Source organism: Salvelinus namaycush, chromosome 14, assembly GCF_016432855.1.
Source record: "Salvelinus namaycush isolate Seneca chromosome 14, SaNama_1.0, whole genome shotgun sequence".
NCBI classification, from domain to species: Eukaryota; Metazoa; Chordata; class Actinopteri; order Salmoniformes; family Salmonidae; genus Salvelinus; species Salvelinus namaycush.
In genome coordinates this window covers 28,882,913-28,898,230 of record NC_052320.1, presented here as the reverse complement: position 1 = coordinate 28,898,230, position 15,318 = coordinate 28,882,913, and the positions used below count along the sequence as shown (strand labels likewise).

At 43.0% G+C, this 15,318-nt stretch overlaps 1 protein-coding gene across 1 annotated transcript; it reads left to right on the top strand.

Moving 5' to 3' along the window:
- The first annotated feature begins 4,208 nt into the window (after window positions 1–4,208).
- LOC120059367 (uncharacterized protein KIAA2013 homolog) lies at window positions 4,209–13,786 on the top strand. Its single transcript, XM_039008370.1, has 3 exons — window positions 4,209–5,854; window positions 9,194–10,080; window positions 12,300–13,786. Exons 1-3 carry the CDS (start codon window positions 4,891–4,893, stop codon window positions 12,330–12,332), a joined length of 1,884 nt encoding a protein of 627 aa, XP_038864298.1. The 5' UTR covers window positions 4,209–4,890; the 3' UTR covers window positions 12,333–13,786.
- Window positions 13,787–15,318: the final 1,532 nt, after the last annotated feature.

Here is a 15,318-nt window from a genome sequence, read left to right as displayed (position 1 = left end):
CCTTGTCTCAGGATGGTAAGTTGGTGGTTGAAGATATCCCTCTAGTGGTGTGGGGGCTGTGCTTTGGCAAAGTGGGTGGGGTTATATCCTTCCTGTTTGGCCCTGTCCGGGGGTATCATCGGATGGGACCACAGTGTCTCCTGACCCATCCTGTCTAAGCCTCCAGTATTTATGCTGCAGTAGTTTGTGTCGGGGGGCTAGGGTCAGTTTGTTATATCTGGAGTACTTCTCCTGTCTTATCCGGTGTCCTGTGTGAATTTAAGTATGCTCTCTCTAATTCTCTCTTTCTTTCTCTCTCTCGGAGGACCTGAGCCCTAGGACCATGCCTCAGGACTACCTGGTGTAACGGATGTGAAATGGCTAGCTAGTTAGCGGGTACGCGCTAGTAGCGTTTCAATCAGTTACGTCACTTGCTCTGAAACCTATTAGTAGTGTTGCCCCTTGCTCTGCAAGGGCCGCGGCTTTTGTGGAGCGATGGGTAACGACGCTTCGTGGGTGTCAGTTGTTGATGTGTGCAGAGGGTCCCTGGTTCGCGCCCGGGTCGGGGCGAGGGGACGGTCTAAAGTTATACTGTTACACTGGCATGATGACTCCTTGCTGTCCCCAGTCCACCTGGCCGTGCTGCTGCTCCAGTTTCAACTGTTCTGCCTGCGGCTATGGAACCCTGACCTGTTCACCGGACGTGCTACCTGTCCCAGACCTGCTGTTTTCAATTCTCTAGAGACAGCAGGAGCGGTAGAGATACTCTTAATGATCGGCTATGAAAAGCCAACTGACATTTACTCCTGAGGTGCTGACTTGCTGCACCCTCGACAACTACTGTGATTATTATTATTTGACCATGCTGGTCATTTATGAACATTTGAACATCTTGGCCATGTGTTGTTATAATCTCCACCCGGCACAGCCAGAAGAGGACTGGCCACCCCTCATAGCCTGGTTCCTCTCTAGGTTTCTTCCTAGGTTTTGGCTTTTCTAGGGAGTTTTTCCTAGCCACCGTGCTTCTACACCTGCATTGCTTGCTGTTTGGGGTTTTAGGCTGGGTTTCTGTACAGCACTTTGAGATATCAGCTGATGTAAGAAGGGCTAAAAAAAATACATTTGATTTGATTTATACTGTAAATTTGAATAGCATTTATCAAATGCATGTGTCAACAATGAAAGTGTACAGTTGCTTTTGTTTTTCACTTTGGATGTACCGGAGTTAAAAGATTCATAAATGTAATGCATATGAAATGGAAAAGTAAAAAAAGAACAACAAGCATGTTTACTGTAACGACTCCCACCGAAGGTGGCTCCCCTCCCTGTTCGGGTGGTGCTCGGCGGTCGTCGTCACCGGCCTACTAGCTGCTACTGACTTTTCCTCCCCCTCCCTTTTTGTTGATTATTGACACCTGTTTGTGATTAGGGTGATTTGTGGGGCTTTATTACCCAGCAGCCCGGCCTGCTGGGTGTGCGGGATTGTTTTGTGTACATGCTTGTGTGTCACGGTTCGTGTACGTTATCTCATTGGTATTTCGCGTTCTCGTTTATGTGGTGGAGCATTCATTTTAGAGTGGCGTCGTGTTCACCTGTTTGTGGTATTAAAGTAGAACGCTACTCTGAACTCTCTGTCTCCTGCGTGTGACTCCTTCCTCCACTACACCCCGGGCATTACATTTACCAAAGTAATTTGTTTGCAATGCCACTTATTTTTTATATATATAGACAGAATGATTCCATTAATAGGCCTACACTCCTTCACTAAACCAAATAATCAACCCCAGGGGTTCTTCTTAACTGAACCAACATTTGTTCCATAAAGAACCCGTAAGATGCTATTTATGAATTATTGCTACTAATAAAAAAATACAATTTATAGCTAAGAATATAATATAATAAACATACACTACATGTACAAAAGTATGTGGACACCTGCTCGTTGGACATCTCATTCCAAAATCATTGGTATTAATATTGAGTTGGGGCCCCCTTTGCTGTTATATTAGTGAGGTCGGGCACTGCTGTTGAGCGATTAGGCCTGGCTCGCAATCAGCGTTCCAATTCATCCCGAAGGTGTTCGATGTGGTTGAGGTCAGGGCTCAGTGTAGGCCAGTCAAGTTCATCCACACCAATCTCGACAAACCATTTCTGTATGGACATGACTTTGTGCACGGGTGCATTGTCATGCTGAATCAGAAAAGGGCCTTCCCCAAACTGTTGTCACAAAGTTGGAAGCACAGAATCGTCTAGAATGCTGTAGTATTAAGATTTCCCTTCACTGGAACTAAGGGGCCTAGCCCGAACTATGAAAAACAGCCCCAGACCATTATTCCTCCTCCGCCAAACTTTACACTTGGTATTGTGCATGGTGACCTTAGGCTTGTGTGTGGCTGCTCGGCCATGGGAACCTATTTCACGAAGCTCCAGACGAACAGTTATTGTGCTGACATTGCTTCCAGAGGCAGTTTGGAACTCAGTAGTGGGTGTTGCAACCAAGGATAGACGATTTTTACACGCTACGCGTTTCATCACTCAGTGGCCCCCTTCTGTGAGCTTGTGTGGCCTACCACTTTGTGGTTGAGCAGTTGTTGCTCCTAGAAGTTTCCACTTCACAATAACAGCACTTAGTTGACTGGGGCAGCTCTAGCAGGGCAGATATTTGACGAACTGACTTGTTGGAAAGGTGGCATCCTATGACGGTGCCACATTGAAAGTCACTGAGCTCTTCAGTATGGGCAGTTTTACTGCCAATGTTTGTCTATGGAGATTGTATGGCTGTGTGCTCGATTGTATACACCTGTCAGCAACGGGTGTGGCTGAAATAGCCGAATCTACTAATATGAAGGGGTGTGCACCACAGAAGGCTGCTGAGGGGAGGACAACTCATAATAATGGCCGTAATGGAGCAAACAGAATGCCATCAAACACATGGATACTATGCGTATTTGATACAATTCCAGTGATTCCGCTCCAGCCATTACCAAACGCCCGTCGTCCCATATTAAGGTGCCACTAACCTCCTGTGGTGTGCACATGCTTTTGGCCATGTAGCTTTTTATTTATTTATTTTTTATATTTACAAGTCTGCTTTTTGGGGTATACAGTCCCCCCAAGAGGTTCTATGGACACACACAGTATTCATGTATTCTCTGGTTCGTCCATTCTGTGTTACATTAAAGTTGTGATTTTGCGTGCAAATGTAATGTCCATAACACTGGAATGGCCCTAAAAAAACAAATACAAGCAGTATACTAAACTATCACACATGTACAAGAATAGCAAGCTCCTTCATCACATCAGCTTGAAGCATTTAATCAAGTTACTTGTTGAACCTCCATTCAACCAAAACTTCAATCACTTGCTTACTGCACAGCCCACGGTAGAGATATCGGTGTGAAATTGGATTTGTAGAATGAGTGGAGTTATTTTCCAAACCAGAGGTAGAACTCACACTGAGGTTGTTTATGTGGCGTTCTGCGGTAGTGGTCCAGCTCCTGTCTGAAGGTCTCTGTTGAAGAGCAGCACAGGGTCCCCTGTCTCCATTAGGTGGGGCTCCTCTGTGGAGGTATGTGGCCCCCTCCAGAAAACCTCTCTCTGGCATTAGTGTTCAGCATAGATGGCTTCTTCCGAGGACCTCAACACCACCCCTCCCTCTATGTAGGGCAGTGGCTTGGAGAGGGTCGAACACTTCATAAGATGGAGAAAGTGGGTTTTGGAAGGGAGATGCAGGGGATCCTATCCATCATCAGGGAGGAGGGGGAGATCGGGGGCTGACATAGTCACTTTTGGCTTTACTCCCCGTGACATCACACCTACGAATCTTCATCCCCCAGTAACTCACTGAAACTTCAAAAAAGCCCTGGGCTTCAAGGATAGGGAGGAACAGGATAGGGACTCTTTACTGAGCTCACAAACATCATGTTTAAGTTCAGAGCTCTCCTGCTTCAGGCTGCTCAGAGATCCTCTTATTCAGTTCAGAATTCTTAACTCCAATCTTTCTCTTTTCACAGACGCTCTCCCTCTCCTCCTCAGTCTGTCTCAAAACGTTGTATCATCAGAGACTACATATCAGAACCCGCTTCATCAGTTGTAGCCTAGATTCGATGGATACACGAGGATAAAATAGCTATTATTGTTGAAACTTTAAAGGCAATAAAAAACAATTTCAGTGTCGTAAAAATGATCATGCGACTGAACCAATTCCGACACTTCCGGTTTCTGTCATCAACATCATTTACGCTAATTTCAGTAAATCCAAAAGTGTCAACGATAGATTGGGGAGTTGCTTGAACAAAGTAATCCACTTCAACAAGGAATGAAATCTCACAACTGCTAGACACAAGCAACAAATGAGCAACAATTGCACTCAATGGACGTATTGCCACGATGTGAGAAACAAATGCAAAGTGTCGCCTAATTTGCATCGCAACAATGCTAGTTTGCAACCACCATAGCTAGCTAACGTTAAATAGTAACAGTTAGGTTGTTACAGTCAGTAGCTTGTTATTGTAAGCGTTGTTAGATTTGACAGTAAGCAAGGTTTGACATGGAATGTATGTTGCTCTTGGTCGGATAGCAACATAGCTAGTCATACAATATTTGAGTACCAGTTTACTAGTTAGCTAACTAGCTAGTAAAGAGCTAGCTACCAGTTTAGCTAATTTTCCCAGTGCGTTGCTAGCGAACGTTAGCTAGCTAGTTGTCAACAGGAAATACAACACTTCACACATTTAGCGAAATATTTTAAGTGGTAAACTAGCTAGTCTGTTAACGTTGGTTTTGGTCAGATTAGAATGGAGAACCAACTTTGACCGTCCATTTTGTTTGTTATTATCTAACGTAAGCTAGTTAGCTCATTAACACGAGTTGCAAACTTTAGTTATAGTGACTCTTAAGCCTAAATTCATAATGTGGCTCCAGCAAAGACTAAAGGGCCTACCAGGTGTGCTGTCAAGCAGCTGGGCTAGAAGAATGCTCATTGGACTGCTGGTTTTCCTCATCTTCTACTGGTACCTTAGCTCAGAGGGCGCTTTGAGGTTGTTTAGTGGCTCAGGCCAATCAGGGGGGCCTGCCGTACAATGCCTCCAGACTGAGATCCACAGGTGGAAGTCACTGGTGGACCGGGGGGAGGGAATCTACAGCACTCCCCAGGAGAAAGCGGTCACGCCTTTTGTCTCGGGTAACGGCCATTTCCTGGTGGACATTGACTCCAACAGACTGTGGGTGGCCTCATCCTCCCAGCCCGGCTCGGCCCCTGTCCACCAGACTGAGTATTCGCCCATAGTGGGTGTCCACCTCCCTGGGAAGCGGGCCGAGGCAAGTGCAACCATGCTCTGGTTCCGCAAAGGGGCTGTCCTGTCCGTCCACTGTGTCCTCCCGGGGGACAGCTCCGGGTCAGCCCGTGACTGCCTCACCGTCCGAGAGGAGTTCATCGCCCACCGCAGCCGGCCCAACGTCTACCTCCAGAGGATCCACATCAACAACCCCTCGGAGCGGGCCGCCACCCTGGAGGTTTCCACTGAACCGTCCTTGTTCGGGAGCAAGTTCTCAGCCAGCGTGGAGAAGGTGGAGGACAAAGAGGTGGTGCTGTCGTCGGGCCGCGTGGTTCTGCCGGAGAATAACCAGATATTGCTGGTGGTGGTGGCCACCAAGAAGCTGGGCAGCCGCATCCAGGTGGCGGCCAAGTCGGAGTACGCAGAAAGTGTGCTGTCGGTGGTGTGGACGTCGGAGCCCATTGAGTCGACCAAGTTGCAGGAGACCTTCACTAGGCTTAGAGAGGGGGCCAAGAAAGAGCTGGGTGAGCTGCTGAGGGCTAACGTAGAAGATCTGGTCCAGGACCACCAACAGGCCTGGATGGACCTCTTCATCTCTGGTAAGTAAAAGTCAAAGCTGAGATGCCATGTCTTTTCTCTTTAAAGTGCAAATACTGTGGTATTTAGTAGAGGTCGACCGATTAATCGGAATGGCCGATTAATTAGGGCCGATTTCAAGTTTTCATAACAATCGGAAATCGGTATTTTTGGACGCCGATTTTGCCAATTTTTTTTACACCTTTATTTAACTAGGCAAGTCAGTTAAGAACGCATTCTTATTTTCAATGACGGCCTAGGAACGGTGGGCTAACTGCCTTGTTCAGGGGCAGAACGACAGATTTTTACCTTGTCAGCTCAGGGATTCAATCTTACAACCTTACGGTTAACTAGTCCAACGCTCTAACCACCTGCCTCATGAGGAGCCTGCCTGTTACGCGAATGCAGTAAGAAGCCAAGGTAAGTTGCTAGCTAGCATTAAACTTATCTTGTAAAAAACAATCAATCAATCATAATCACTAGTTATAACTACACATGGTTGATGATATTACTAGTTTATCTAGAGTGTCCTGCGTTGCATATAATCGATGCAGTGCGCATTCGCGAAAAAGGACTCGTTGCTCCAACGTGTACCTAACCATAAACATCAATGCCTTTCTTAAAATCAATACACAAAAGTATATTTTCTGCATATTTAGCTAAAAGAAATCCAGGTTAGCAGGCAATATTAACCAGGTGAAATTGTGTTACTTCTCTTGCGTTCATTGCACGCAGAGTCAGGGTATATGCAACAGTTTGGGCCGCCTGGCTCATTGCGAACTAATTTGCCAGAATTTTACGTAATTATGACATAACATTGAAGGTTGTGCAATGTAACAGGAATATTTAGACTTATGGATGCCACCCGTTAGATAAAATACGTAACGGTTCCGTATTTCACTGAAAGAAGAAACGTTTTGTTTTCAAGATGATAGTTTCCGGATTCGACCATATTAATGACCTAAGACTCGTATTTCTGTGTGTTATTATGTTATAATTAAGTCTATGATTTGATATAGCAGTCTGACTGAGCGGTGGTAGGCACCAGCAGGCTCGTAAGCATTCATTCAAACAGCACTTTCGTGCGTTTTGCCAGCAGCTCTTCGCAATGCTTCAAGCATTGCGCTGTTTATGACTTCAAGCCTATCAACTCCCAAGATTAGGCTGGTGTAACCGATGTGAAATCGCTAGCTAGTCAGCGGGGTGCGCGCTAATAGCGTTTCAAACGTCACTCGCTCTGAGACTTGGAGTAGTTGTTCCCCTTGCTCTGCATGGGTAACGCTGCTTCGAGGGTGGCTGTTGTCGATGTGTTCCTGGTTCGAGCCCAGGTAGCAGCGAGGAGAGGGATGGAAGCTATACTGTTACACTGGCAATACTAAAGTGCCTATAAGAACATCCAATAGTCAAAGGTATATGAAATACAAATCGTATAGAGAGAAATAGTCCTATAATTCCTATACTAAGTTTTAGGTTGTAGTTATTATGTAGTAGTTATTCTCGTAGACTGTACAGGACAAAACAATTAATGGCTGGGTAATTCCATTTGATTTCAATCACTTTTTGACTGCACACCTTTTGATTTGAATGAATATTTTGTTAAGCATCAATTATCAAAAAATGCGTAAACGTCATTTTCAAGTATGTTGTGGCTTAGACCCTATTTTATACCATCTAAGGTGTTTGTGTTGTGCCCACCATCGGTTGAGACTAAGCTTACGGGCTGCGTCTCGTAATATACAGCAGCATCGTACAGTGAAATATCAGAAGCCATTCACTTTCATTGGAAGGAAAGCGAGAGAAGCGGACTGGGCGGCGGGAACCGTTGAGCAATTTGAGCATGGGCGAGGGAGCTGAAAAGGGTTGGACTAAAGTTGGCAATAGATTACCTTTATGCAAATTCTCCACGATATTGTGGCGCAAGTGACCAGTCGAAGCTCACCATGGCTTTCAGACCCTACTGGATTGCCTGACAATGGCTATTGATACCTAGCACTACCAAGCTTGTTTGCTAGCACCCACATGAGGGTGAAGCTAACGTGGCTAAGCGAGTATCGCTTGTATAGTTCAAACTAGGGTTGCAAAGGGTCTGAAACTTTCTGGTAAATTTCCAGCATCCCGGAGTTCACTGTTGACGTTGAGACTGGTGTTTTGCGGGTACTATTTAAGCTGCCAGTTGAAGACTTGTGAGGTGTCTGTTTCTCAAACTAGACAATCTAATGTACTTGTCCTCTTGCTCAGTTGTGCACTGGGGCCTCCCACTCCTCTTTCTGGTTAAAGCCAGTTCGCGTTGTTCTGTGAATGGAGTAGTAAACAGCGTTGTACGAGATCTTCAGTTTCTTGGCAATTTCTCGCATGGAATAGCCTTCATTTCTCAGAAAAATAATAGACTGACGAGTTTCAGAAAAAGTTATTTGTTTCTGTCCATTTTGAGCCTGTAATCAATCGAACCCACAAATGCTGATGCTCCAGATACTCAACTAGTCTAAAAAAGGCCAGTTTTATTACTTCTTTAAATCAGAACAACTGTTTTCAGCTGGGTTTTCTAATGCTCAATTTCTAATGCTCAATTAGCCTTTTAAAATGATCAACTTGGATTAGCTAACACAACGTGCCATTGGAACACAGGAGTGATGGTTGCTGATAATGGGCCTCTGTACGCCTATGTAGATATTCCATAAAAAATCTGCCGTTTCCAGCTACAATAGTCATTTACAACATTTTGTATTTTTATTTTATTTAACCTTTATTTAACTAGGCAAATTAGTTAATAACAAATTCTTAATTACAATGATGGCTTACCGTTATTTTAATGGACAAAAAAACAAGGCCATTTCAAAGTGACCCCAAACTTTTGAACGACAGTGTACATTTAAAAAAGTGTTTTTAGATAATTTACGTTAATGTTATTTAAACTTATTATTTAACTTTTTTTCCTTGAAATTATAAAATACTTTGGCAACCCTGTTTTGGAAGCTTGTAAATTATATGAAACTCAACCTTTTATATTTTCCAGTAATGAAGACATGGATGCTTTATGGTAGGGTGAGGTATGCAAAATGGGTCAACTTTGAGCACCTCTATCCTAAATGTTTTGCCATTCAGGTCCAAAAAATGACTGACCACTTCTAACATGGAAAAATATGTATACATTTTTTTGTTCAAATCAAAAGGGGTGAGGTCAAAAAGAGATTGAAATCAAATGTAACAACCCGGATGATATTAACACAACCCAGTATTTACAAAAAATACACGCATTCTATCTGATCATGATGAATGACTAAGCTAATGAATTATGTAGTTCTAGATCAAATGACTATGTAGCCATTTTCTGTTCCCACATCTACTGTGTGTGTCTCCTGCAGGGGTGGAGATGCGTAAGATCACAGACGCGCATACGCCGTCCAGCGCCACGGTCAACACCACGCTCTACTACGTCCTCTCGGCCTCGCCGGCACCCCTGCTTGACCGCCGTCTGGGCGCTGAAGAACGCGCCCATCTGGAATCCAGCCTCAACTACGCCGACCACTGCTTTAGTGGGCATGCCACCATGCATGCCGATAACCTGTGGCCGGAGCGGGTCAGCAGTGTGGCCCAAGTCCTGCAGCTGGTCACCCTGTGGACCCTCACCCTGCAGAAGAGGGGTTGCAAGGTGCTTGTGGCGGCAGGTGCCCATGGCGTCATGCAGGGCGCCGTACTCAGCTTCGGAGGCCTCTCATTCAACGAAAACCACCTGCAGTTCCAGGCGGACCCGGACGTGCTGCACAACAGCTATGCGCTGCGAGGCATCCACTACAACCAGGACCTGATCAACCTGGCTGTGCTTCTGGACGCCGAGGGCAAGCCCTTCCTGCACGTGTCGGTCAAGCCCTTCCTGCATGTGTCGGTCAAGCCCCAGGAGAAACCCGTAGCGCTGTACGCCTGCGAGGCGGGCTGCCTCAACGAGCCGGTGGAGCTGACGTCGTCAATGGTAGAGTCCAAGGGCCACGTGTTCCCGGTGATGGTGACGCAGCCCATCACACCACTGCTCTACATATCCACGGACCTGCGCCACCTGCAGGACCTGCGGCACACACTGCACCTCAAAGCCATCCTGGCACACGAGGAGCACATGGCCAAGCAGGACCCGGGCCTGCCCTTCCTCTTTTGGTTCGGCGTGGCTTCTCTCATCACCCTCTTCCACCTCTTCCTCTTCAAGCTCATCTACAATGAGTACTGCGGCCCCAGCGCCAAGCCCCTCTTCAGGAGCAAGGTATAATAACACAAACACAACAAACTGCTTTGAACTGATGAACAAAAAAACTGTCCAAATTGTGCTCTTCTCGCTTAGTTTTTTGTGTGTGGTGGAGAATTCCCTTTCACTTTCATTCCTCTTCGGGTGTCTTTCTCTGTCTCAGCAGGGACATAGTTTGGATGTGTGCTTGATGTTTTTTGGAGTGGATTTGCATAATTGCTGTGCTCTGCCTCGCCCTTTTTTTCTGCTCTCTTCCATACAAACAAGAATTTATTTGGTGATTTCTCATTTTGTGTGAAATGAATCAGTTTGTGAAGACATTTGATGACAAATGCTCTAATCGGAAAGTAAGGGACAATTTATTTTGCAATACATAGCCTATTAGGAATACATTCTAACATGAACCATGTACATTTTATTTGAAAACTTCTGTCATTGAACGCACCAGTGTTAGTCCTCATTTAAAGTGGTGGACCATCCCATTTCTGTTACTCAACATTTCACTACATGCAGTAATGCAAGTTGTTTTAATCCATCGATTTCCAAACCCTTACATATATTTCCAAATGTAGCCTATAGCATTTCCCATCTGTGTGAAAGCAAACAAATCGTTTTTTTCCCCCCAACCATAAGCCTCTAGTGTAGCTAATGTATGTTGTTTAAGTTGAGGTCACCCTCTTTTTAATCACTATACTGGTGCCTTGAAGTCTCTTCTCAATCAACAATGGTGTAAATGTGGGTTTCCAATCTTTTCAGTTCTGTTCGCTTCTATAGGAGCCTAGTTACTACCACCTCAATTTGATACACGGCATACTAATTTCGAGAGGTTTAAAGTATACTGAACAAAAATATAAACACCATGTGTTGGTCCCATGTTTCATGAGCTAAAATATAAGGTCCCAGAAATGTTCAGTACTCACAAAAAGCTTATTTCTCTCAATGTTGTGCACAAATTTGTTTACGGCCCTGTTAGTGAGCATTTCTTCTTTGCCAAGATAATCTATCCACCTGACAGGTGTGGCATATCAAGAAGCTGATTAAACAGCATGATCATTACATAGGTGCACCTTGTGCTGGGGGACAATAAAATGTGCCGTTTTGTCACACAACACAATGCCACAGACCTCGAGTTTTGAGGGAGCATGCAACTGGCATGCGGACTGCAGGAATGTCCAACAGAGCTGTTGCCAGAGAATTGAATGTTAATTTATTTACCATAAGCCCCCTCCAACGTCGTTTTAGAGAATTTGGCAGTACGTCCAACCGGTCTCACAACCCGCAGACCACGTGTAGCCACGCCAGCCCAGGACCTCCACGTCCGGCTTCTTCACCTGTGGGATCTCTTGAGGGGATGCTGAGTAGTATTTCTGCATGTAATAAAGCCCTTTTGTGGGGAAAAACTCATTCTGATTGGCTAAGCCTGGCTCCCCAGTGGTTGGGCCTGGCTCCCCAGTGGGTGGGCCTATGCTCTCCCAGGCCCACCCATGTCTGTGCACTTGCCCAGTCATGTGAAATCCAAAGATTAGGGCCTAATGAATTGATTTAAATTGACTGGTTTCCTTATATGAACTGTAACTCAGGAAAATCTTTAAAATTGTTGCATTTTGCATTTATATTTTTCTTCAGTATAGGCTAGGCTAAGGAACTGTCTATGCTATGTCTCAAAATTAGAAAGAGAGACACCAAAACTGGAACACAAACGGATCCAACGAGGTGGTATAAACTAGTCCGGGAATTATCCAAAAGCTTCTTGATGCCTGTCTCCAATCATGTACAAATACCCATCTATCTAGAGCATTGGTTGCAAAATTAGATGTCTCTGTTTTAAAATAATGGGCATTACAAAGGAGGAACATTTCTACTGTAAGTGGTTGTCTTTGATTAGCTTTGACCGAGTGCTGCCAGTAATCCCTTTCACCATGTGACATTGATTTGATTTGGCTGTTTTTTTGGATGGTGGTTTCTATTGATTCACTCTGACTAAATTAAGAAATTAAATTGACAGAAGGACTTGGTTCTCGCTGATATTCAGAGAGCTTGCTGTTTCTCATACCTATGTGTGGATAGGTATTTGGCCTATCCCCAACCGATTCCTTCTTGGTAGAAGCCCTGGTTTAAATGAGCTCTATTGTCGATTTGGTTTTGGGGCGTCAGCCAGTAGGCGCTTGCTTCAGTAAACAGCCTTGCATTTCCTGTTTCCTCTTCTTGTTTGTAACCCTCCCCTTTAACCTCACCAGGTGACGAAGCCAAGTGAGGAAATGGAAACTTAGGAAGCAGCCATCACATCACAGGTGCAGAGTAGCAGCCAGCGATGGCAGCATGAGACAAATTACATTTCCATAAAGTGTGTTACTGTTCATGTCATTGTTTGTCAATGATTTGTATTGAGATGGTCAACAATGTTTATTTGACTTTCGACATGTTGGAGCTGAATTCAGAGAAAGAAGCTCACCTCACCTGATGACCTCTTTCATTGGCAAGGCTAACGAAAGTCTGTCACTGTTTACAATGCTTCCATTTGTTTTGGCTGGATGACCCCCTCGGTTTGAACGAAGAATAGGGATTCTATTTTTATGGTTCTAGACATAGCTTTGTTTTGTTTCTACCATATAGAATTCTGAAAAATGTCAGTTATCCCTTCACCTTTTTTCAAGATGGTGGAAACCTAACCCAAGCTACACACATATATTTTACCCTGCGATCATAACCAAGTGGGAAGGTGGTATTTACCACATACGACTGGGGAAATTTCACTTGAATGCCCCTCCAACGGGTAATTACTAGAGGAAAACTTGTTTATCATCCCTGAGCTTCTACTTCTCCCACATGCTGACCTCTGACATCACCTACTAAGGAAATTACCTCGATAACAGAATTTTCGGCAATTTAATCCAACAAAACATTATTTATAAAAGGCAATCTATTAATATTGTTTTTGAACACTATAATTTGATAAACTAAAAGTACAGCTATCTTGCCGTGGTTGACTCAGCTTGTTGGCCATTAGCCAATCTGCGTTTGTCAATGAGTTCAATGCATGTGAATACATCCAACTGGTATTTACGACTTCACAAGTGGTTATCGCAGCTTTAAGAAATCATCTCCATTAAAAATGGATTGGGATGTTAACATTGACATTTAAATGAGCCATGGTTCTTTTAGTTGGTTTACTTAAATGGGTTTTGTAGCCTGTATGTTTCCAGTTTCCACTGCCACTTCACACTGTTCACGCTGACACATTAAACCAATAGAATTACATTTGGACATGTAGTAGATTTTTCTACTTCATATAGGCTACTCTTAACATTTAAATGTGTGGTTGCAGCACATTATGTTAATTAATCCACCATGATTTAGTGAATGAATGCACATTAACTTAATGTTGTTTAAATACTCCACAATTACTAGATAAACTGAGTTTCTACAACTGATTTATTGTGAAGTGTGACTTAATTGTTTTCTTCCGTTTTTTTGTGTTTTTTTGCATTTATTGTTCATCTTTGTTTATATAGCATTTTTAAGGGCTTTTTTCGAATCAGTTATTTTGTTTGTAACTAACTACTGAGTGTGCCTTAACAAGTTTAATTTATTCTGATTACACCTAGAATTTGGTTGGATTGTATTTGAATATTGTATGATAATGTGATTTGGGAGAAAATAAAAAATGTATGTTGTAAGTTGATTTCAATTTGGATAAAAAATAAATGTATACAAAGACTTTGAATTAAGATGTAAATATGTTAAACAATTTCTGACAGTATACATTAACTTGTTTGTGAATTGAAAGTGAAATCTGTATTTCTAATCAGTTATTAGGCTCTATGCACGTGTGAAGGGGTTTTAATTAAGGTTTTAATTACCAAAGGATGGTATATAGCTCTTAAACTACATGTTGTTTTCCACAAAATTGAATGTCCTTTGCGTTCTCTCACCCCACCAAAAATAAAATGATATCAAAGATGGTCAAAACCCACAAGGCTTAATTAGTAATGCAACATGGGGTTTAAATGCATGACAAGATGTATTTCTCTGATTTTCCTTTTATTATGGAGCAGACACTGAATTAGGCAAATCAATAACTTCATTCTAGTTATAATTTCCCTTGGTCCCTTGTTCCATTATTCGGCATACTGTAATTTCCCCTTATTTCCCTTTTTATTTAAGCATTCAAGAATAGATAAGCAGATATTCAAGGGTGGATGCAGCTGTCATTGAGACCCATATACAACAAAAGCAATTACACACTATTCATTGAAGATGGAATATGCAGAAATCGCTCCTCCATTTCCTGGTTGCTATGTTCCTCATTTCAGTTTGTGTGACAAAACAATCAAGTTTAGTGATGAGAATCATTGTACCATTTACACCGCTATTTTCCATAACCAAAAAAGTATTTTCAGCTGTTTGAAGCTGGAGTACAAAACCGAAAGTAGAAGATGCAAAAACTAAACTTACGCACGGGAAGGATAGAAATATTGCACATAGAACATGTCTACTTCTTACAGTTGCTTTCAGTGCGAATGACAGATGTATAACTCACATTTCTATGTGAATTTGGTTGGGTTTCCCAAAAAGTTACATATTGCAGATTTACTTCCCCACTTCATGGAAACACAAATGTTCAACTAATTTAGGAGATTTTCTGATAAAGGGAAACACAAATCATTAAATAAGCATGAAACTCAATAGGAGTCCATAGTTTTGCGTGCAGATAAGATTTTGCACAGCAGTAGCCAACTTACCTCAAAATGTATGTTGGAACGAAATATATTGTTTGTAATAACACAGGATATTTTAACTATCTTAATTTGATGGGAAATTGTTGATTAGCCCGTTTTGTAGATTGTCAATGTCAATATGAAAATGTATTTCAAAGAGAAGCAAGATACATTGAGTTAGAATTTAATGTATTACTTTTTTCTGTTGAAAAGCCTTGGGTGAATGTATTCCTCCCTTTGCAGAAATTAAACCACGCAATTATCCAACACACGTCACTAGTTGCATCCTATTTATAAGCCTCCTATCTGAAAATCAGGAACAAGCAATATTGCGGGGCTAAATGACAGGCATTTTTGTAATAATTGTTCACATAATGTCATCTTTGGAGTAACGTTACATGAAAAAGGAATGCTTTGCATCCCTGACTCTGTCCTCCGCTTCTCTGAAAAGAATATTTACCAAAATTCAGAACAGCAGACATAAAAGGAGAGTCGCACCAACGACGCAAGAGGAAGCCGACAGCGAGTGCGTATATTT

Excerpts from the sequence above, each read along its gene's own strand:
- LOC120059367 (XM_039008370.1), top strand. The coding sequence starts at position 4,891 with ATGTGGCTCCAGCAAAGACTAAAGGGCCTACCAGGTGTGCTGTCAAGC. Across the intron at positions 5,855-9,193 it reads GATGGACCTCTTCATCTCTG|GGGTGGAGATGCGTAAGATC; the intron begins GTAAGTAAAAGT and ends TGTCTCCTGCAG. Across the intron at positions 10,081-12,299 it reads AGCCCCTCTTCAGGAGCAAG|GTGACGAAGCCAAGTGAGGA; the intron begins GTATAATAACAC and ends TAACCTCACCAG.